The sequence below is a fragment of the Seriola dumerili genome, unplaced genomic scaffold (assembly GCF_002260705.1).
Source record: "Seriola dumerili isolate Sdu_G_001 unplaced genomic scaffold, Sdu_1.0 BDQW01000859.1, whole genome shotgun sequence".
Lineage (NCBI taxonomy): Eukaryota > Metazoa > Chordata > Actinopteri > Carangiformes > Carangidae > Seriola > Seriola dumerili.
The window spans coordinates 916,071-939,542 of record NW_019175114.1 but is presented as its reverse complement, the minus strand read 5'-3'; the positions used below and the strand labels follow the sequence as shown (position 1 = coordinate 939,542).

The following is a 23,472-nucleotide window of genomic DNA, read 5'->3' as shown; positions in this document are numbered from 1 at the left end:
GATGATGATGATGATGATGATGATGATGAAGATGATGATGAAGATGATGATGAAGATGAAGATGAAGATGATGATGATGATGATGATGATGATGAAGATGATGATGAAGATGATGATGAAGATGAAGATGAAGATGATGATGATGATGATGATGATGATGATGATGATGATGATGAGGATGATGATGAAGATGAAGATGAAGATGAAGATGAAGATGAAGATGAAGATGAAGAAGGTTTCTCATGTAAATAAAGTTTGTCTCTAACAGCTGACGATCAGAGTGAGAGCCGAGCGTCTCTGTTGAATCCATCTCGTTCTCGTTTCCTCTCAGAACCAACAGCGGAACAGGAGGAAGAGGAAAAAAGACGCCGCTGCCATGGCAACCGAGAGTACACATCCTGTCAGACTGGAGCCGACAGGTGTGTGTGTGTGTGTGTGTGCTCGTCAGACAGAGTGAAGCCTGTCTTCTTATTGGCTCCCAGCCTGCAGAGCAGTGCATCGTGGGTCGCGGCTGCTTTAATGTCAAATCCAGCTGCTGCAGCTGCACAACGCCTCTCTCTCTCTCTCTCTCTCTCTCTCTCTCTCTCTCTCTCTCTCTCTCTCCATCCGGCCCACATCAGGAAGTGGTTTCCAGAGAATCTCCCTCTGGACGTCATATGAGGGAGTCCCGAGCCCCAAGTGTGTGTGTGTGTGTGTGTGTGTGTGTGTGTGTGTGTGTGTGTGTGTGTGTGTGTGTGTGTGTGTGTGTGTCTGCATCTGTGTTTTCTTCATGTTTGTGTGTCAAGTTGTGAGTCTGTCATAAACACCTCACACACTCTGTGATGCAGAATGCTCAGACAGGGAGTTTGAGTTCAACATGTCTGTCCCTGAATGTCACATCCTGTCGTCATGTAAACAACAGTTAAAATACTCCATTACAAAATAAAAGTACACAAGTATTACCAGCTTCCTGTAGTTACAGTGTCTCAGTAAAAGTATTTCCTGTCTCCTGTGACTGATCTCTGATCAGATCATTTATCCTGAGTCATTTTACTGTTGTAGCTGCTTTAATTACGTCACATACACTTTGATTATTTAGTCCACTGGTTCCCAACACAGGGGTTGGGCCCCTTCCAAGGGTCACCAGGTAAATGTGAGGGGTCGTCACATGTTTGAAGAAACAATCAGATCACTTGGACTTTTCTCTGATCTTATTTATTTATCAATAAAATATTGATAGTTTTGCGTCTTTAGACCCTGAACAGCTGTTTAACAGAAACCATGTGAAAGAGGAAATGGACCATGAAAGTACCATGAAATGGAAGTACCTGAGTAAAGTATAAGTACCTATTGTAAGTAATTAAAATGGGAAGTAAAAAGTACTTTACTCCCAAAGGAGACGTCTCGCAGCAGTATGCAGTGAGCACCATCACTCTGATCATAAACTGGAACATTCCTCCACTTCACTTTATGATATTCTTGACATTTTATTCCTGTGTTTCATGTTTGTGGGTCCACGAGGCACTGAGCAGCTTCACAGGTGAACACACCGCAGCCACAGTACGTATAATGTAACCCTTCAAAATAAAAGTATCATTTCTATCCACTGATGTGAAGTCAGACTGTGACCTCAGTGTCAGTGTTACCAAACGTTATATTAGTCCCTGTCTCTCTCATATAACTGTGTCTGTGTTCAACATTAGGCTGGACAGAAAGACTTTCGTTTCCTGCACACACACACACACACACACACACACACACACACACACACACACACACACACACACACACACTCCAGATGTCGGGGAATAAGGGACACTTAAAGAGCTGGTGAGTTACGTACATCCGAATTTCTCTCTCACACACACCGAGTTCAACACAGAGGCAGCCAACTGGGCGGCCGAGCATGACCAGAACAGGGAGACAGAGAGAGAGAGACTCTGCAGCAGCAGTGTCTGTATGAAGCTTCCTGTTCTCGTCTATGAAACAACACAAACAGAAACAACAGTCCACTGCATTACCGTCTTCTTTTTGTACAATCCTGTATGTGGCCAAAAGTATGTGGACAGCCTGTCGGGGTCTGGTGCTCCTTATATGTAAGTTTTTTAGCTTTTAACTTCTCTACCTTTTACACCTCTTTCTCTTAGAAGACGCCTTGGGGCCTAAGTCTTAGGAGGTCTGAAGTCGGGCTGACGCTGTTCAGATTCAGACCCATTTTAGCCCTGAATCAGTTTCCTCTGACTCATTTTAGAATTGCCAAATAGCTGCCAGATCGGTTCTCGTTTGACATTCAGTTTGACCAGAGTCTCACCCTCAACGATCTGGCTCCCAAACGACTGGTTGGATGTCTGGCAGGTCGGCTGTCTGCAGTGAGAGCAGCACAACGACCCGAACACTGCAAGCGGAGACCAGCTTGAAGACGAGGAAGACCATGATGTGGTTTAACCTCTGGAAAATGGGAACAAGTGGACCATGGTTGAAGATCTTTCGTCAAACTACTGTGTCTTCAGTTCTTTGCATAAAACCACACTTCCTTTATCGCCGACCTCCTAATGTTGGAGTCAATCCCACATCCTCAAACTGTTGCTCAATATTCTTCTGTGGTGTTCTTCACCATCAAACCAGACACAGGGTCAAAACCCGAGAAGAAATACCGTGGCCTCCACTTTAACCCCAGCCCACCACGAAACTCGAAAGAAAATCTGTAAATTCTCTAATCTTTTGGACTTTTCACATCTTATTCATCTGGTCAACAAAAGGTTTGAAAGTGAAAGTGTACTCTTCTTCTGAAGGTCGTACAACTTCAATATTTCACTTCTCATTGAAGAAAAGTTGATTTGAGGGCAGCTGGACTTGGTTGTGGATACTTGAGGAGGTTTCACCTTCTTCAGGTATGTCTTCAAATATCTACAAACAAGTCCAGCCCTCGATTCAACTTTTCTTGAACAATCACGACCTGGATGACTGAGAATCTTCAGATATATTTCATCTCAAACTACTGGAATCAGCCTGTAAAATACAAACCATGACAGAACAATACATGAGTGTCTTCAACATCCCGTTCCCTCAAGTGAGTTTATACTTTTAATATTCCCCCAGTTACAAATGTTATGAATGAATATGATGGAAATGTTGGTGTTTCCTGTGGTAGCTGTGATACTGCATGTGGCCTGACAGTCCTGGATCAGGGCTGACAGGCCTCTGGGTCCAGATTTTCAACTGTGTTTTCAGGAATACCTTTAAAAACTATCATGTTTTAGTAAATATGAAGCTGCAGATGTTTATTTCAGCTCCCTTCAGAGCTGCTGATTGGTCTCATGTCATGACATCCTGTAAGAGGTATCACTCCTCTCAGAAAGATGACATCTGATCTTGGAGCGGAGCTGTTGGTTTTTGGACGGTGAGGATACAGTAAGACCCCGGTTTGTGATGAATCACACCTGAGCCTCCCCCTCTCCTCCCTTCCTCCCCCAAATTTCAAATAAACATGTCAGTCTGCATCTCCCCCGATGACTCTGTCGCCGTCCAGATGCGTCACATTTCCTCGAATTCAGTAAACATCACGTTCGCTTGATTTATCCGCCTTCGACTGGAGGATTTCTTCCCAATTAATCAAACTGTCGGGCCGCCTCTCCTCCGACATCAGCGGCCGCCTCAGCGTTTCCTACAGTTTATCCCGAAAGGAGCAAGACATCAGCTCGTGCAGCAGGATGAATCAACCTGCTGGGAGTTCACTTCTTTACTTCTGATGTGTCTCCGTCATTTGAGCGATGATCAGGGATTATTAACGTCAGCAAACAGCCAATACTTTCCCTCTCATGTCCCAGAACAGTAACTGTAGACGAGGCTGCTCGTCGCCTGACATCCAAACAGTTTACACCTGTAGAAAGAATTTAAAGCTGCACTAATCAACATGTTTATATCAACAATGAATCATGTAATGTGAAACTGTCACCATTTCTGCAGCTCCTCTCAGCTTTTCAGCCTCTTTCCCCTCCTACTTTTGATTTATGCACATTTTTTAAAAGGTTTTTTCAGGTTCTTTTCAGTCAGATTTTGTCCAAATTTGTGCATATTTTAATCAAATTTCTGGACAATGGTTCAAATAAAACATGAGTAAACTCTTTTCTCCTCCTCTGCTGCTGTGTGAACATGACTGGCTGATGGAGATAAACAGCTGCTGGAGCTGACATTAAACCACCACCACCACAGAAGAAGAAGAAGAAGAAGAGGTCATTAACAGATCCAGTCAGAGCTCAGATGATGGAGAACTTGTAAAGAACCTGATGGAGATCTGATGTTTCTGTTTGTTTACTGTGTTACTGTGTTAATGTGAGGACGGTTCCCTCCTTATGTTTCTAGACAAAATCAAAAATAATCCATGTAGCTTCAATTCAACGGAAATATAAGGGACCAAGAATAGAACCCTGAGGAACCTCACCAGTCATTACTATTATATATTATTATGATTAATAAACTTTACTTACTGACTTAAACCTACTGCAAAGTGATTATTCCAGTACAGACGATATTTAGACACCTGTAAAAATGACGAATGTGAATTTGTTTGAAAGTGTATTCGAACGCACCATGTGATCACTGATCAACACTCTAGTTAAACAGTGTGACTGGAACACGTCACGCTGCTAAAACCATCTGATGTCATTAGTTATACAATTTATATATCATATAAATTTACATAATAGATTCACATTGTTTTATTCAAAAACAGTATTTCAGGAGTGCAATAAACAATCGTTATATATTCTTTTTTATAGGCAGTAAAGTGACATTTGAGAAGGAGTGTTTCCAAATACTGTTCAATAACATTATTATTCATAACAAATACCATTTGTTCAGTTTTAAATCATCATGAGGAGACGATCAGTTTGAACAGTTCTTCGAAACGTCAGACTTGATGACACGTATAATTTAAAGAAATGTTATAGTAGAAACTTCTCAATATTAAAATAATTCTGTTAATACTGTTTCTGTGTCTGGTCTCCATCAGTGAGCAGCACAAGTTCAAATGTTGTGATTCACAGTAATTTGAAAATCTGAGCTGATCAATGATCAATATGTTGGGTGAATTTCCTGGATTCCCTTTATGCTTGTTTTTCCTCAGCCAATCAGGACACTTGATTCTGGGCCACCGCCTTGATTTCCAGCAGCGTTTTAATGACGTCATCACTGTAGGACAGGGTGTCCCGCAGCACCTGCACAGTGTGCTGACCAATCACAGGAGGGGGCGTCGGTCCACCGGGGGCGAAGCTGCTGAATCGAACGGCCGGACCTGAAGACGCAAAAACAACCAGGCGATAAATCACTGTTCAAAATCTTGTACTTTAGTTTCATGTCATTTGACCACGCCCCTCTTTAATGACATCACTCTTTCTTCTCACTAAACATTCACAGTCAGAATGACCAGCAGGACTTCCTGCAGATGTTTCACATTAAAAGCCTTTCAAGAAGATCTTTGCAGGTAGTGTTGGGATTCACTGACAGTAACTGATCGATTATATTGATTATAGACTGAATTCATCCAGACATGGAGGACGTGTAAATGGAAACAGGTTTGACAGAATCAGAACCTGGAATAAAACCACTAATCATCACAGTATAGATTAATATGATCCTAAATATCAGTATCATTTAATGTTTTTATTTTTTGATAATGTTAAAATAAAAGAGCTAAGAGATACAGGTACGTGTTGTGATGTCACGGCTCCTGTGAGGTCACGTCATCACTGATCAAATCAAACCTGTATTATCGTATTACTGGACAAATCAAGTTTGTATTAATCAGACAACAAAACATTAAATCTGGTTCCTGGTCTCCAGAGGTTTAACCCTTTAAACTCTGGTGCCCCCCTCAGGACAAACTCTCAGATAAACCACCAGCACCTTCATTCTTCATATTGGTGCTGTAATGAGCTCTGCTGCCTCTAGGGGGCGATACATTGAACCTCACTCTCTCACTCTCTCACACACACACACACACACACACACAGCTCTCTCCCAGCAGTAAAAACCACAAGTGCCCACAAACAATGTTCTCTCCCTCTTCATCCTCCTCTTTATCAAAACCAGCCTCATCCACTCTGTGTGTGTGTGTGTGTGTGTGTGTGTGTGTGTGTGTGTGTGTGTGTGTGTGTGTGTGTGTGTGTGTGTGTGTGTGTGTGTGTGTTCCAGCAGTAACTACAGATGGACCGATGCCTCCAACCACATCCGCTATCTGCCCCCCCTCAAGTTCAAATTAACTTTATTTGCACATCAGACATGTTGGAAAAAGCAACTGTACAATACAAGTGGTGAAACACAATCTACAGTAGGATTAGATTATATATTATATTCATATTTCACCTGAGTGTGTGTGTGTGTGTGTGTCACAAACTCTTGACAGCAGATTTTGTGTTTCCTCTTTATTATTTCAGATCATACTGACATGTAGAAACTGTTGAAGCCTCAGCTGATCTGAAAACAGCTGCTGTAAATATAATTAATATAATCAGAGTTCATGAAGGTGAAAGACAAACTGGGAATAAATCTGTAAATGAACAGAAGGAGGCTCTTTTTGTTTTCTGATGATCATCTGTCATGCTCTGTAGATTTGAAATGTTTCAACTATAAAAGCTCCGTCGTCTTATTTTGAAAATCATTCAGATAACAGTCATAGATTAAAGTGACCACACAATGCTGCCTCCACTTTAACCATCTGACGTTACAACACAGTGACACAGAAAAGTGTTTTTGTTGCTACTTCCTGGACGTGAACCCTCCTCCACCAACACACCTGCTGCTGTGATGTGGTGATCTCTGTCATGTGACCGTGCACCTGTGTATGTTCAGCTCTGTGAGTCAAACAGCAGCCGCCACATGAATCACACTCAGTGGTCGCTGTCCGCTCCCATTATGATTTTCTAACAGTGAAGTTTTAGAGGTAAAGGGGGGGGGGGGCAGGAAGTGAGGGAAGGAGGAGAGTGAGGACTCGGATGGTTGAGAGAACAAACAGTTTATTTATGGAAACTCACAACAATCAGCTGTTTTTTAAAGAGCAGCACTAATGAGCTCAACTCTCACAGTCACAGTGTGTGTGTGTGTGTGTGTGTGTGTGTGTCTGAGCCCACACGTGCATGATCACACAAACGTGTGTGTGTGCCGCCCTGCATGGTTTTATGCATGACTGTGTCTGTGTGTGTGTGTGTGTGTGTGAACAGCTCTTCTATTTTCAAACCATTAACAACCTGTTTTCCCCTTCAATGACGCTCAACAAGTGTGTGTGTGTGTGTGTGTGTGTGTGTGTGTGTGTGTGTGTGTGTGTGTGTGTGTGTGTGTGTGTGTGTGTGTGTAGGGGTGTCAGGGCAAATAATTAAAAATAAGATTATGTAATATCTCTATTCATTCAGTTCTTCATTTTCTCCGTCCTCCATCTGTTTGTCCATCGATGTGTCCGTGAGGAAGGAAGGAGGGAAGGAAGGAAGTTAATATGTAATGGAGAGAAGAAGAAATGAAAAGAGGGAAGGAAGAAAAAATCAAGCAAAGGAAAGAAGGAAGTCATCTTCTTTTATCAAGAGGTTTCAACCATTTAAAGGAACTGCCTGTAAGTTTAGCTACTGCTACGTAGCTAATGTTAGCATCAACAGCTGTTTACTCGCCAGTCTCACCAACAGCTTCAGCCTAGTGTTTACAATACAGCAGGTCATAATACATCTGGGCAGCTACGTCTTCAGGACAGACTGGACGCTGCAGTGACGAGACAGGCTGACTAGGCTGATAGCTAGCTGGTTAGCATGCTAACGTCAGTAGAAAAAAAGAAGTGATAGAAAAAGAAGCAAAACAAGAAAGTTGATTCCCACATCTGGAGACAGATGTTGGTGAGTGAAGTTTGATGCTGAACTAACAACGTTTGTTCTAGACTGGTGAGTAAACAGCTGCTAATGCTAATGCTAGCTATGTAGCAATCGCAAAAACTTACATTTAGCTCCTTTAAAAACTTAAATCTGGCTCCGCCTCCTTCATCCGTCCATCACAGTCTTTTCTCCAATTATATAACGTCTGTAAATGGACACACACACTCTATATGTTTGTCAGGAGTTATTTCTCGGCTCTAAAACAACACACACACACACACACACACACACACACACACACACACACACACACACACACTAAAACACATTCACAAAGAGAGAAATGCCTGGGACGGTTTGGCCAATGAATATTCGGAGCTGCACGTTTTTACGCTCAGTTAACCTCGAACTTACAGACAACACAGGCACACACACAGACACACACACACACACACACACACACACACACACTCACTTGTGCCTGGTGTTGTTTACTAAACAAAGATGGAGAACAGAAAAGGAACGTAGAGAGCAAAGAAAAGGATATTGTTAAGGCGGTGAACAGACTGACCCACACACACACACACACACACACACACACACACACACACACACACACACACACACAGATTCCTCTGACATTGTGGTTCGGTGTAAATCACAGGAGAGGAAGATTACAGGACAATCATGGGGCATCAAGGGACGTCATGTTACATGTTACCAGCATGTGTGTGTGTGTGTGTGTGTGTGTGTGTGTGTGTGTGTGTGTGTGTGTGTGACCACAGACAGATGTTGTGTATTGTGACTCCATCAGATGGAAACCACCCTGTCACTCACCAACTCTCAGAGACAACGTTTTCCAAAATGTTGAACTGTTCCTTTAATGAGTGCGACTTCCTGTGACCTCTGCGTCCTTAAGCCCCGCCCACACCAGCCTTTAAAACACGAGGACCGTCTCTTCATCCCAGACGGGTCACATGGACCCTGGTCGCCTGGACGGAGCTGATGAGTGAAACCTGGAGCACCAACATGTCGGCTCATCTTCTAAAGGATTTATGGTTTATAATGAGTTTATAAATTAGCTTGTTAACACGTTATAAATCATTTATAACCTGTTATAACACATTAGATAAAAAGGACAACAGTGACCTGTTTCCTGCCAAATAGTGAGCCCTCACGTATCTGAACTGTTCAGCCTCATGTCTCTTTGTTTTCTGTAGCTGCTGCTTCATCACACGTTTGATAAGTTACTAATTAATTAACCACCATCAGCATCACAGTGTGTTTCCCTGGTTATAATCAGCTGGTGTGTTTGTCTGTGGGAAGGAGGAATCAGAGGAAGGAATCAAACCGAGAGGAGTTGATGACAACAACTCCCATGATCCCACGCTACTTCACCACGTCTAAATGTGTGAGTCTGGGTCGCCCCTGGTAACACACCTCTGCACACAAACACAGGAGGCATCGTAGTCATGAATGAAGAGGATCATGGACAACGTCCTTGTAACTGTTGAATTCCTGCAGAGCTGGAGCTGAGCGGTCGGAGCTCCTGGCCTACACTAAACAACCAGCACGAGGCTGTGGACCAATCAAAGACCTGCTTTAAAGTCACTGCGGTTGTGAAACAGGCTTCGTGCTGAAGTTAGTGTCACTTTGATTCTGTTGATTTTATAAGAAACTCTGTGACGCCGAGTCGACTGGCTCCACACCAAACGTAACACACACCTGCCTCTGCTCATTATGAATGTCTTCCTGCTGGGTCTCACACACACACACACACACACACACACACACACGGTCTAAGATAGATTACAGTGTAAATACACGGTGGTGGACAAAGAGCTTCCTCTTAGTGGAAACACACTGAGATCCATCAAACCAACCAAGCAGGAGAGTCCCCATGGACAGGTGTGTGTGTGTGTGTGTGTGTGTGTGTGTGTGTGTTTGAGAGTCTGTCTGTATGTGAGTGTGTGCATGGCTGTGTGTGTTTGTGTGTCCATAACCATGTCTGTCCCAGTGGACAGGAAAACACTTCTTGGAAAATGTCATTTAACAAGTTGGTGTCAAAGACAGAAAGTTAAGGTTAGATAGAGGACAACTGTGTATGTGTGTGTGTGTGTGTGTGTGTGTGTGCTGACCAGGTACAGCGATGCGTCCTGCTGTTGGATGATTCATCTCCTGTATCAGACCGTTGTGTTTCACCTGTAAACAAACAAACACACATTAAACTGGATGGCTCTGAGCTCCACCATCTCACACACACTGTGGTTCACACTGACTCAGTCACTCTCTCACACACACACACCGTCCTGCTGCCTCACTACAGCGACAAATGTGGATTAATCCGCCACTGAAAATAGTCCCCAACAGATTCAGCTTCACGGTTCCTCCTGTGTGTGTGAGAGAAGCTGCAGTGATCAGCTGTTTCAGGAAATGACTTGAGACTTTCACAAAAATGAAACTTTATATTTGTTTTTTTATTTTAATTATAGAGTGGTGGTTTCAGGACCAGGGGACGGTGATGGGAATAAACCTGCAGACTGTCAGACACGACACACAAGCTCTGTTCAGTCAGGAGTGATGACCAGCTCTCTCTCTCTCTCTCTCTCTCTCTCCTGCATACACGACTTCCTCTGTACAAGTGCAACGGTGTCACCTGCTCCTCCTCCTCTTCATCCCTCCATCTCTCAGAGACGACAGAGGACGTCCATCTCTTACGTATTCCTCAGGTGTGTTTTTGGCAGACCTTTTCCTGTATCTCCTGTAAACTGGAGCTAATGATAGTGAGTTGGTGTGTGACCTCTGACCTCTTACAAGAGGACACTTTATGTGCATAGAGCCCGTTCAACGCCGCCGCCGTATTGGACAGGGCGAGACTTCCCTGTAACCAAACAGAGCAGCTGCAGGTAATAACATTTATATTTCTCAGCTGATTTCAATGAGTCGTTTTTATGTCGAGTCGAGTTTATGATCTACGTCGAGTAAAAATAAAAGTTTGCTCCAGTGAGTTATAATCCTGATCAACGCTGAGCTGAATTACTGACGTGGTGGAAAATAATCAATTAATAATAAAAACAGTGATCAGAGTCTAAACTATCACGATTCTAAGTAACTGGAGACCAAACATTTATTTTTACTCAACGTTCATCATAAACTCTTGAAGATAAAAACGACTTTAATATCTGAATATCCAGAAAAACTGCAGCTCCTCCGTCCAACATGGCGGCAACGTTGACGCACGATCCAGCGGCCAATGCAGCGTCAGTGTGTAAAGGTATCAGGTGGACACTGACTTCCTGGATAACTGTCAGTCGGTGTGTTTTGTTTCACACAGACAGACGTACAGGTGAAGATGTTTCTGATGTCGTGCTCATCCTGCAGCTTTACGAGTCAAAGGAACCGGTCTGAGGGTCGTCCAGAGGTCATGTCGGGGTCACACTCAGATCACTGAGGTCGTGTCACACCTGAATCACCGACAGGACGTGTGAGTGAAGGTGACGTCAGAATCACTGATGCTGCTTCACCACAGTCTATTTCTGAACAGAGAGAGGGAGGAGTGTTGGTGGACCTGGTTTCAGACACACTCCGTCCTGGTCGTCCTGACCTGAGCTCCGAGCACCGCGACCTGAAGGTTTCCACATGTGGTGACAGGCTGAGACAAATCTTTTATCAGGGGAGCCGCGGGAGGGAACGCCGGAGACAGGAAGCTCTGATTGGTTTAACAGAAGAACCTGGATCACAGAGGACGACGAGAAAACAGGAAGTGACGCAGGTGCTGCGGATAAATATAAATGATCTCTGAGGAGAGATTTAAACGCAGCAGTTACAGAACATGTGGGCGGAGCCTGGCCTCAGGAGGGATGTGATCAGGTCAGTCTGGGATTGATTAGATTTACTGATAGTGAGCGTGAAGCCTGAAGAGCCTCAGAGACTCAAGCTGACACAACACCTGCTCACCAGTGCTGGACATTTACTTCGTCCACACCTCAACAACACCTGAGAAACACTGATGACATCATGATCTGTAGCATAAATCTAATCAATACATAAGGAAGCGACAGACAGTGACAGGAAACAGAAAGGATGAAAATCACAAAATAAACACAAGGCAGAGAGAAAAACTCACTTGACAGAGAATTCCAATATTTAAAGCTCATGTTTCTTCTTCTGTGTTTTATTTGAAGTGTTGATCCATCAGAAGATATAAAAACCATCTCAGTGTAGTTTTACATCTCCTCTCTCAGGCTTCTCTCTCTCTAGTAACAACAGGTCAGTCAGCCAATCAGAAGAGAGGAGGCTCTGAGCCTCTCTTCTGATTGGCTGACTGTTTTCTGAGTGGTCCAATAAAAATATAGCAGATTTCAGGTTAAAAACACTCAGAGAAACCAAATCCTGCAAGGTTTGGATGGTGGGTCCAGGTGGGCGGGGCTTGGTGACTGCTTTGTTGTGACATCACAAAGTTCCAGAAGTGTGTACAAGTCAAGAAAAGACCTCAGAGGATTAAAAACAACTCAAGTTCTTATTCAACATGTTGGACGGTGGATAAATATATAAACACAGGAGTGTCAGACTGACTGACCTGGAACCAGCTCTCTAACAGAACTGAGTACTGAGGTGTGTTCAGTGTTCAACGAGAAACCACGTAAATGCTAACGCTCAAAATCTGTACATGAAAGAATCAGCCACACGACTGTCTGTGTATGTGTATATGTGTGTGTGTGTGTATGTGTATATGTGTGTGTGTGTGTGTGTGAATGGAAACAACAGCCTGGCACAGATGCACAAACATATGTCTCACTTTACACACACACTGCAGCATCTCTGTGTGTGTGGGTGTGTTTCTATAAGTGCTGGTGTGTTTGGAGTGTGTGCTTATTTGTCTTCCTCTCATCTGTCCTCCTCCTCCTCCTTTCTTTCTTCTTTTTTTATCTACATATTTTCTTGTCTTCATTCAGTGTCCACATCTGTAACTATTAAGAACATCTGTGCATGAACATGACGAGTCCAACATCTCGACAACCACCAGCCTCTGATGTTGGGCGTCCATTAACATCTATAGAAACTGCTTCCTACAAATATTTGAGTATATATCTTAAAATAATCTTAAAATAATCTTAAAAGAATCTTAAAATAATCTTAAAATAATCTTAAAATAATCTTAAAATAATCTGGCCTCGTGGTCGTGTGGTTCAGCTGACTGACGTTAACCTGAGATCGACACAGGAAGAGAAGCAGCTTCATAGAAAAAAGAAACTGTTGTACCAAGTTAAATATATACAGAGACAACCTGAGGCCTGAGGAGTGAAAGCAAGCAATAAAACACACACACACACACACACACACACACACTCCAGGGGGTAACTTTAATAAGAGCCACACTCTGATCGATGGCTTTAATTTAAACATCAAACGAGACGCTGCAGGAAGTCGACCGCTGCTGAACCAATCACAGCATGTGACCGACCGACTGTACCTGAGCACCGCGTCACTAACGTACAGTCACAGTTCACACCAGAGACCAGTTCATCCAGAGACCAGTTCACACCAGAGACCAGTTCATCCAGAGACCAGTTCACACCAGAGACCAGTTCATCCAGAGACCAGTTCACACCAGAGACCAGTTCATCCAGAGACCAGTTCACACCAGAGACCAGTTCATCCAGAGACCAGTTCACACCAGAGACCAGTTCATCCAGAGACCAGTTCACACCAGAGACCAGTTCATCCAGAGACCAGTTCACACCAGAGACCAGTTCATCCAGAGACCAGTTCACACCAGAGACCAGTTCATCCAGAGACCAGTTCACACCAGAGACCAGTTCATCCAGAGACCAGTTCACACCAGAGACCAGTTCATCCAGAGACCAGTTCACACCAGAGACCAGTTCATCCAGAGACCAGTTCACACCAGAGACCAGTTCATCCAGAGACCAGTTCACACCAGAGACCAGTTCATCCAGAGACCAGTTCACACCAGAGACCAGTTCATCCAGAGACCAGTTCACACCAGAGACCAGTTCATCCAGAGACCAGTTCACACCAGAGACCAGTTCATCCAGAGACCAGTTCACACCAGAGACCAGTTCATCCAGAGACCAGTTCACACCAGAGACCAGTTCATCCAGAGACCAGTTCACACCAGAGACCAGTTCATCCAGAGACCAGTTCACACCAGAGACCAGTTCATCCAGAGACCAGTTCACACCAGAGACCAGTTCATCCAGAGACCAGTTCACACCAGAGACCAGTTCATCCAGAGACCAGTTCACACCAGAGACCAGTTCATCCAGAGACCAGTTCACACCAGAGACCAGTTCATCCAGAGACCAGTTCACACCAGAGACCAGTTCATCCAGAGACCAGTTCACACCAGAGACCAGTTCATCCAGAGACCAGTTCACACCAGAGACCAGTTCATCCAGAGACCAGTTCACACCAGAGACCAGTTCATCCAGAGACCAGTTCACACCAGAGACCAGTTCATCCAGAGACCAGTTCACACCAGAGACCAGTTCATCCAGAGACCAGTTCACACCAGAGACCAGTTCATCCAGAGACCAGTTCACACCAGAGACCAGTTCATCCAGAGACCAGTTCACACCAGAGACCAGTTCATCCAGAGACCAGTTCACACCAGAGACCAGTTCATCCAGAGACCAGTTCACACCAGAGACCAGTTCATCCAGAGACCAGTTCACATCAGAGATTATTTCATTGCTTGTTACTGAACTTGTTTTGTAAATCTTTTCAGATTCAGATTTTTATCTCAATGTGATTCAGCAGAATAAAATAAAAGTTAAAGATAAAACAAACAATAATCAGCCTGAACCAATCACTGTTCAAAATCTGCACCAATCAATAATTTCATTAACATGGATCAAAGAATAAAACTGTGACAGAAAACTTTAAGTTACAAGGTTAAAACAGGACACACGAGCTGACTCCTCCCTCTAACAGCGTGTGTGCGTGTGTGTGTTTGTGTGTGTATATGTGTGTGTGTATTTGTGCATGCGTGCATACAAGTGTAACAGTATGATTGCATGCATGTGTGTGTGTGTAATCCTATCTGCTTGTTATGCAGGGTATCATTACATCCATATGCTCATCACACACACACACACACACACACACACACACACACACACACACACACACACACACACACACACACACACACACACACACACACAGTTCCCAGAGGTCAAACGTCAAACACACTTTTGAACTTTACATTTTATTTTATTTTATTTTTGTACAAACAATAAAACAGAGAAAAAATCAAACTGACAAACAGTGAGAAATAAAAACCAGAGAAGAAGAAACAGGAAATAATAAAAGTTCTTCAGTGTGTTACAGTCATTTATCTGATTCACACAAACCCTCTGTAACCATGACAACGTGTGTGTATGTGTGTGTGTGTGTGTGTGTGTGTGTGTGTGTGTGTGTGTGTGTGTGTGTGTGTGTGTGTGTGTTTAAAGGTGACTTATTTATCCTGTATTCTGTTGAGTTTGTTTCAATAAAGGACATCAAACAGTCAAACATCACACACACGCACACACACACACACACACACACACACACACACACACACACACACACACCAGCAGTGTGTGTTGGAACACATGGTGTGTGTTTGACTCTAATGTAAATGTTATTGATCTGTGGCTGCACGCCTTAAAGCTTCACCTGCCTGGCACGTGTGTGTGTGTGTGTGTGTGTGTGTGTGTGTGTGTGTGTGTGTGTGTGTGTGTGTGTGTGTAGGCAGTTACCAGGCCTGATCAAAAGAGACACACACACACACACTGATCACATGTGGTTGCCGACCATGTGCCTCTTCCTCCTCGGTTCCTTCACTTCCTTCCTGCTCAGTCTCTCGTTTTCCTGTGCGCTTCTTTTTTTTTTTGGCGTTCTGACCCCCCGACCAATCAGAAGCTGAGCTGTGAGTACAGGAAATAAAACGGTGTAGAGCTAGCATCCTTCTAACTCCTGTCATCCCTCCGTCAACTTCTCCGTCACTGAGGCCAACTCAAGACGATGACTTCTTCACCCTCTCTCCTCTTCCAGCTCTTTTAACGCCTCCTCTCCCTCCCCATCACTCTTTACTCTTTTTACCCCCCCCCACATTCCCTTTGCCCCCCCCCCCTCCTGAGTCTTTGAAGCTAGCTGTGGCAGTCCATTAAGTCGACTAACCAGCACCCATGGGAGCCATCCAGGCCGCTGTTACATCATGTTACTGCAACATCAAGGAGAGGAGGTCTGAGAGTGTGTGCAGCAGCAGGATGTATGTAGAGCTGTGTATATATATGTGTGTGTGTGTGTGTGTGTGTGTGTGTGTGTGAAGATCTGAGGTTGCCTGAACCTGCTGCTCTCTGTTTGACCTCAACAATCAAAGCAGCTTCTGAATATGGCAGCGTTTTGATTCCTGTGAAGTGTCAGAGCCTCTTTTTTCTTCCATACACGGCTCATATCGGCACTTGACAGGACTTTTAGATGTGTTACGTAAAGCCGCAGCCTGGATGTTAAAGGTCCCAGGTGATTTGGTTCTTCATGATTTTCAGCTCACGACATGAATAATGTCTCTTCATCGTGTTCTGTAAATGAGTGTGTTTTAGTTGGAGAAACACTCATTTTAACTTTTGAAGAGTAAAGCACTGATGTGTCGCTCCGCCGGACTTTCAAACACATCTTAACACGAGATGAGAGTCATAGCTCACATCCTGAGCCAACGTTACAAAATGTTTTGTCTGTCACAAGGTTTTAAAGGAAGGTTTGGTGAAACAAAGTTGGGTAAAATTTTAATTTTAACCCCCTGAAGCGCACGGGAATTTATACGCTCCCAAACATCACGCTGTTTTTAGAACGTCATAACTCCGCAACCGTTGATCATTTGGCTGCTCTAAAGAATGAGCAGAACTCATGATCAGATAAAATCACCTCTACAACGATACAAACAGATGTGTGCCACTTGTTTTTATCGTTTGCAGCTTTTCTCTATAAAATAAAGGTCTGTTTTTTGGTTTCTTTTGTTTTATGGACTACTGTCCCCTATCACGACTGTACAGAAGTCTTTACTGAGTGACGTATGTGATTAGCTGAGGTTGTGCTGATTCTTAATCTGTGCAGCACTTGGTGAAAAAGTCTTAATGAGGCGTCTCATCTGAGAAACAGGTGCTACATAAAACCTGTTGTATTAAAGGTGGAATGAGTGACGCTGGAGAAAGACTGTTGAGATTTGAACTGAAGAAAAACTAAAATACCCCCCTCCCTGACAAAGATAACAGCAGGTGTTAAACCCTGATAACAGGGTTCAGGTTCCTGGTGACGTCTGTGGAGACATAACGTCTAAGAAGCAGTTACATCAATCTCAGAGACGCGAGGCAGTTTCCCGGCTCTGTGTAGGTACAGCAGAGGAGTGATGAACCCGCTGATGATGCTGACGGCCAGGCAGACTAACGTGATCGGCAGAACCACCTCATAGGATGCAAACAACAGTGTCGCAACCACCATTAAGATTTGGAGCAGCTGGGTGCCGCTGGTGAACACCAGGGTGATCATGATGACCTTGAAGGCCTTTCTCTTCGCCATGTTCCGGCTCCCGTGGGCTCGGTCCCCATCGCCGGGCGCCGGCTGCCCCAGCACACACAGAACATGGACTCCACAGTATAACATGAGCACCAGGAAGATCAGGGACTTGCCAATGAGCTGGTACACCAACTGCATGGCTGAAAAAGTGAAGATAGGTGTGATGCAGTAGAGCAGCATCAGCAGCCAGTTGACCACGCAGAAAGCTAACTTGTAACGGAGAGGTTTGAACCTGCAGAGAGGAAGATAAGACGGTGAGACTGTGTTTGACAAAAGGTAAGCAGTTTAAAAACATGAAATCACTCCTTACCTGAGGAAGGTGGTGGGATGCACCACAGCCAGGTAGCGCTCCAGGCAGATGCAGCTCTGGAAGATGGGTCGGGAGACGAGCATGAGGTTCAAGACACACTGCAGCAGCAGCAGCCCGACGTCCGCTGCCAACCTCAGCAGGTAGTGAAGCATCAGGTAACCAGACGACACACAGAACACGATCTCGCAGGCGGCCAGGTTGAGGGCGAAGAGCTCTGAGGCCACAGCTCCTCCTGCTCCGCTCACTATCAGCCACACCACGTAGACGTTAGCGGGAACACTGACCATCAGGTTGCAGGCGAACAAGCCTGTTACGCCGTCATAGAAAGTAAAAAGGGCGGACAAAGCGGCGGCGTTGGCTTCAGACTGATTCATCTTCACCAAATCCAAACAGCAAAGAGTTTTCTGCAACCTTCGGAAGTAAAACCAGAGAGATGTTCGAGGGTTAATGCCCTTCAAAGGATTTCATACCCAACATTCACCGGCTCTGCTCGCCACAACATGAGAATCCAACGGTGGAATAATAATCTCACTAATATTAAACGTTAAGTTAATGTTTCAGAGGGTTTAAAAAGCCACTGAGGGCGGGGCCGTGTAGACTGCAACACACAACACTCATGGTGCAGAGCGACACATTTGAGGACTGTAACACGCAACGACCAGGACAATGGCGCTTCCTGACAAACTGCCATGAAGATGCCTCTACTCTTTAAAAGTGTGTTTCAACGTGCTGGAAAATCTTCTTCTTCTGCTGCTTGTTAATCAGGTATCTGATCCCCAGTGACAACCAATAAACAGCCAACGATTAATGACAGGAAATCAAATCATTCAGTCAGAGAACGATCTTCTAAACAGAGATTAAAGGTTTCTGAATTCTGATAAGGAAAAAAAATCAGTTTTCCACACCTCCATGACACATGAGTGTTTCCAGGCTGTTGCTGCATCTAAACAACATCCATCCTTCAGGATCTCCTGTTTTTAATTTGGTCTTTTTGTTTCTCAACAGTTTCACCACAAGCTTATTGTAAACTGGACGCACCTGTGGATTTGCATGGCGGGCAGCAAGTGGAGTCTAAGTTTACATCTGGTGTATTCAAAACAAGCTGAAGGGAGACACGGATATGGTTTGTGCGAAGGGCTGTGGATTGAGGGCACGGCCACATTTGCATTGGATTTTCCTCAGAGTGTAATTGGTCAGCGGAGTTTTAAAAACAGAACGGTGAAAGGTTTCCTAACGAGTCAGCTGAGGCAGGACGAGGAGATTTATCTGAGCTCGGAGAATCCACATGCTTTAAATAAAGGAGATTTCAGGTTTACAGACAGTGTTAGCTTCCTACCACATTAATTACCTGGCACACCTGGGTCAGGTTGTCTGTTTAGATCTTCATGCAGATAACAAAGATCTGTTTTATAACGTAGTCACACAAATCAAAGCTGCTTTTTGTTGACAAGTCTCACACTACTTGTTTTAATGTATGCAAAGTTTCTTTGTTCAAATTTAGTAGAGAGGTTATCAACTATCTCTTTGAGATCTTGTGTGTTATTCATCTACCCTTCACCCCGGTAAAGTTCTTCTTATTCCTAAATCCAGGTTAAGGACTAACGGTGACCAGATTTTTACAGTCAGGGCACCTTTATATTTAAATAACCCCATTTTTATTTCATGACTTGTTACATGCCTGTGGAGCTTGGTGGAGCTCAGAAAAACTAAAAGTTAACAGACACACAAAACTAATGACATTCAGGGGATTTCTTAGTTGCAGCACCACAGTCAGACACTGAGACAAACTAAGGTTAACTAGCTGCATCGCGCCCAGCTCTATTCATGCATTCATGTTAGCTGGCAGGTATCTCACAGACAGGTATCTCCAAAACTGGACACATGAACCAAAACCTTCTGCCGTTAAAGATCCAAGGACGACTGAAAATGACTGTAGTTCAGGTAAATAAGAACAGATTCCAGCTGAAACATTGCAACACAGAGAACTGCTTGATCTAATACATCTGATTTTAATCTGTCTAACCGTCCTGAAGCTGAATAAATGTTTTTTTTGTAGTTTTTTGAACCCAGCCTACCTTCAGCTCTGTTTCCACCTGCAGCATCTCTTCCAGTAAACAAGCATCATGTGGCCGTTTGTTCTCGTCTCCGATGATCATCCTTCTACCATCCAGGTGGTGTCACCCCCTCCTCTGCCTCATTTGCATCACCGCTGCTGTGTGGGAAGACCTGGAGGAAACCACACGACTCAGCTGCTTCACATCAGCTTCTACTTGATTCATAAATAAATAATAAATACACACATCACCCAGCAAAATAAAACTGGCCTTAGACTTTAAAAATAAACATGAGTGGATGGTACAAACATTTCCTTTGAGTAAATGATTCTTTCTGGTTAACGAACAAGCTAGCTCACTAGCTAAACTTGCTCAGCTGTTTATTTTGGAACCAGGTACTGCACCAACATGCAAGCTAGCTAGCTAGCACCAACTTCTTACCCATCAGCTAGCTGACTACTTAAAATACATGTGTTGGATGTAATTAAGCTAATGTTACAGATCGATTACAGTCATAACTCAATCAATCAATCACAGGTATCTATAGCAGTGTTCATACCAGTTAGTTTACAGTGACAGTGCAAATATCAGCAGTAAAAGTATTTGAGAAATAGAAATGATAAAAAAGAAGTAATGAAATCAAAGAGATTCAAAAACAGTCAATTAGATAAACCGTCAATTAAAGGTGATANTCAATCAATCAATCACAGGTATCTATAGCAGTGTTCATACCAGTTAGTTTACAGTGACAGTGCAAATATCAGCAGTAAAAGTATTTGAGAAATAGAAATGATAAAAAAGAAGTAATGAAATCAAAGAGATTCAAAAACAGTCAATTAGATAAACCGTCAATTAAAGGTGATACTTACTCTAACTTCCTCCCCTGGTGATGTCTGGTGTCTCCACTGTGCAGTAAATGTCCAGAAATACTCTTAGAAACCATATTTTAAAAAGGACGCCCCTATAAGTTCTGCTGTTGCCTCAAAAATCTGTATTTTTTTCTCATTTATCAAATTACTTCAGTGAATGAACTTAAAGCCTGGAAACAGTCAACAAACAGAAAATGCTAACAGCTAATGAAGCATCACTTTAAAGGGTGTAAATGAAACTCGAGTTGGAGCCTGAATCATGACTGGGGTCAGTATTCTCCAGCTGCTGTTCCCGCCTGTCAGATACATGTTTCTTCAACATTTATTCATCAGATCTCAGTTGAATCTTTGAGTTTCAGTTATTTATAATTTGACCAAAGTCATGAAGGAATTCAGAAAGATCTGAATTTGATAAAAACCCGATGAACCTCGAACCACAAGGTCAGTACGTCACACATCATCAAATAAATAATACATTTTAAATTCTGACCTGATGATGGTGCCAGATGAAAAGTCAGACGATCACAAAATTTATTGCAATTCATCCTGAGGTGAACATCAACGCCTGAAGCGAATGTCATGACCATCCGTCCAACAGCCTTTGAGAAATGCCACTAAAAGCCAAGAATGTACCAGCTGGTGGCACAAGAGGAGAAGTCAGAGGATGACCAAATTCAGTCGGACTCATCCTCCGGGATCCATGAATGTGTGAATAACATTTCATTACGATCCATCAGATAGAAAGATATTTTGTTTTGGACCAGAGCGATGCACCGACAGAACCACACTGTCGAGACTTAGAAATGAATGGACGTGTTGAAGAGGCAACAGCAGAAATAAATTCCTTCTGAAGAGCGCGCACGGGCACACGCGCACACACACACACACACACACACACACACACACACACACACACACACACACACACACACACACACACACACACACACACACACACACACCTGCATGTTTTTGTGAGTTTGTGTTTAAGTTTGAAGTGGAAACTCTGGCATGTGGGATGTGTGTGTTTTGGATCGGAGCGTTGCCCATATGGAGGACAACTGGGGGAAAATAGATTAACAGTGTGTTTGTGTATAACTACGTGTGTGTGTGTGTGTGTGTGTTTCAGCAGCTGTGGTCCAGGTGTGCAGCAGGACAGTAACCTCCAGTCAGCAGGGAGCTGTTCAGGAGCAGCAGACAGTGTTAACTCCCACTGATGAAAACAGCCAAATATGATTTCATCGTTTATGTGCAGAGTGTGATCGCAGACGTCGACGCCGTGAGAGAGAAGGTGACACTGACACTCTCAACACGGCCGTAAGGCGACACCTGAGATAAATGATCAACCCTCGGACCGACGCATCTACTTCAGCTGCAGCAAATCACTTCCTACATCTCCCAGAATGCCTTTCAACAGCATCAGGTTATAGGTGTAGTTGGGCTGAAAGTAGGCAAACAGGGAAAGACTCAATAGAAAGAATAATAAGTAAGATTATTTATTATCATCAGTGTGTCTGTTCAACTCTACTGCCTGTAGGGGGCGCCGGCAGGACGTCAGACCGTCAGAGTCGTCAACATTAATCACTCAGATTTAGTTTTGAAATGTTTTTATAAGATTAAACCATGAAAAACATGCAACTTGTAATCTCAGGCCTTGTTCTTTACACTGAAAATCCTGTTCCAACAAATGTTTTAATGACGTCAAAGCCAGAGGTACCAGAGAAGAAGAAGAAGAACAGGAAGTCAATTTAAAACAGGACGAAGAGAAAAGAGCTGAGATGCAAAAAAACAAAAACAGAAGAAGGAAAGAGTGAAAGTTATGTTTTTAAGAGATCATGGACACATATGTGGAGACACTATGATGAGCTGGGGGCCAAACGAGGGCCAACAGATGGATGGATGGATGGATGGAGGATGAGGTGAAAAGCAGGTTAGAGGTCTTTGATGCAGATCCCTGCTCACAGACGAGCGAGGAGGAGACGTTGGCTTGAACTCGGCACTGATCCAGGACTTATGGAGGATAAAACCGGTTTACAAGTGTTCAGAAGTCAAACTGATGTATATGGAGGATTTGACGTTCACATCTAAACCACTGAAAACCCGGCTGAACCAACACAGAGATATACGAGGGAGAAAGCTGAAGATCAGTCACTCACATAAAAACAAACTATAGCTAAATTTCAAAGAGAAGATGAGTCGTCCAGTGTGATGATCCTGACTGTGTTTTATTCCCCACAAAGTAAATTACAAGCTAACCTGATGATAAGCTAACTGCTGCTAAAACCACAGCGTCTCCATTTCATGTTTCATGTTTCTACATCTCGTCAGGTAATAACCTGTAAACATCAAAGCAAACTAAATCAGACCTGGAGTCGGCTCAGGACGTGCTCTCAGGTAATGAAGAGTGTTAGGAGGAGGATTTGGTCTCTGTCAGAGCTGAGTCTCACTGAAGTACTTATTTTAACCCAACCTTCCTAAACGTAAATGTAAAGTAGTTTTGGTGCCCAGACCTAGCTAAACCACGGCCGCTCCATTAACTTAGCTGCATGATTATTATCGTCATTTCACTCCTGACACCAATTAAAATGATGCAACAATATCTGGCCTGAACCAAACTCACTACACGTCTGACCATGGTCTCCAAAAACTACCTGAAAATTGAAAGGTGTGAACACACTGGTAAAATCTGTCTGTGCAAGTATTAAATATATTTTTTATTTTCAGACTGACTGCACTCTGGTCACCTCCTGGCCAACCACAGCTCTGTGTCCACTAATTACCAGTCAACAGAGAAGAAAAGTTTAGTTTGTACGATGGAGAAAATATTT

General features: G+C 43.6%; 2 protein-coding genes across 3 annotated transcripts in view; both read right to left on the bottom strand.

The window, feature by feature from the left end:
* LOC111237425 overlaps nucleotides 1-23,472 on the bottom strand; it is a 395,546-nt gene that overhangs the window by 178,758 nt on the left and 193,316 nt on the right. The window lies entirely within an intron of this gene.
* The window catches only part of sugct (succinyl-CoA:glutarate-CoA transferase), a 58,573-nt gene continuing 39,719 nt past the window's right edge, over nucleotides 4,619-23,472 (bottom strand). Inside the window, exons 13-14 of one of the 2 annotated variants that reach the window (XM_022766495.1) lie at nucleotides 9,968-10,031; nucleotides 4,619-5,272 (exon numbers count right to left, since the gene is read on the bottom strand). In XM_022766495.1, coding sequence (XP_022622216.1) covers nucleotides 5,109-5,272; nucleotides 9,968-10,031 — 228 coding nt within the window. In that variant the 3' untranslated portion in view covers nucleotides 4,619-5,108. The remainder of the gene's footprint in view (nucleotides 5,273-9,967; nucleotides 10,032-23,472) is intronic. The other variant, XM_022766496.1, reaches the window with a different exon arrangement.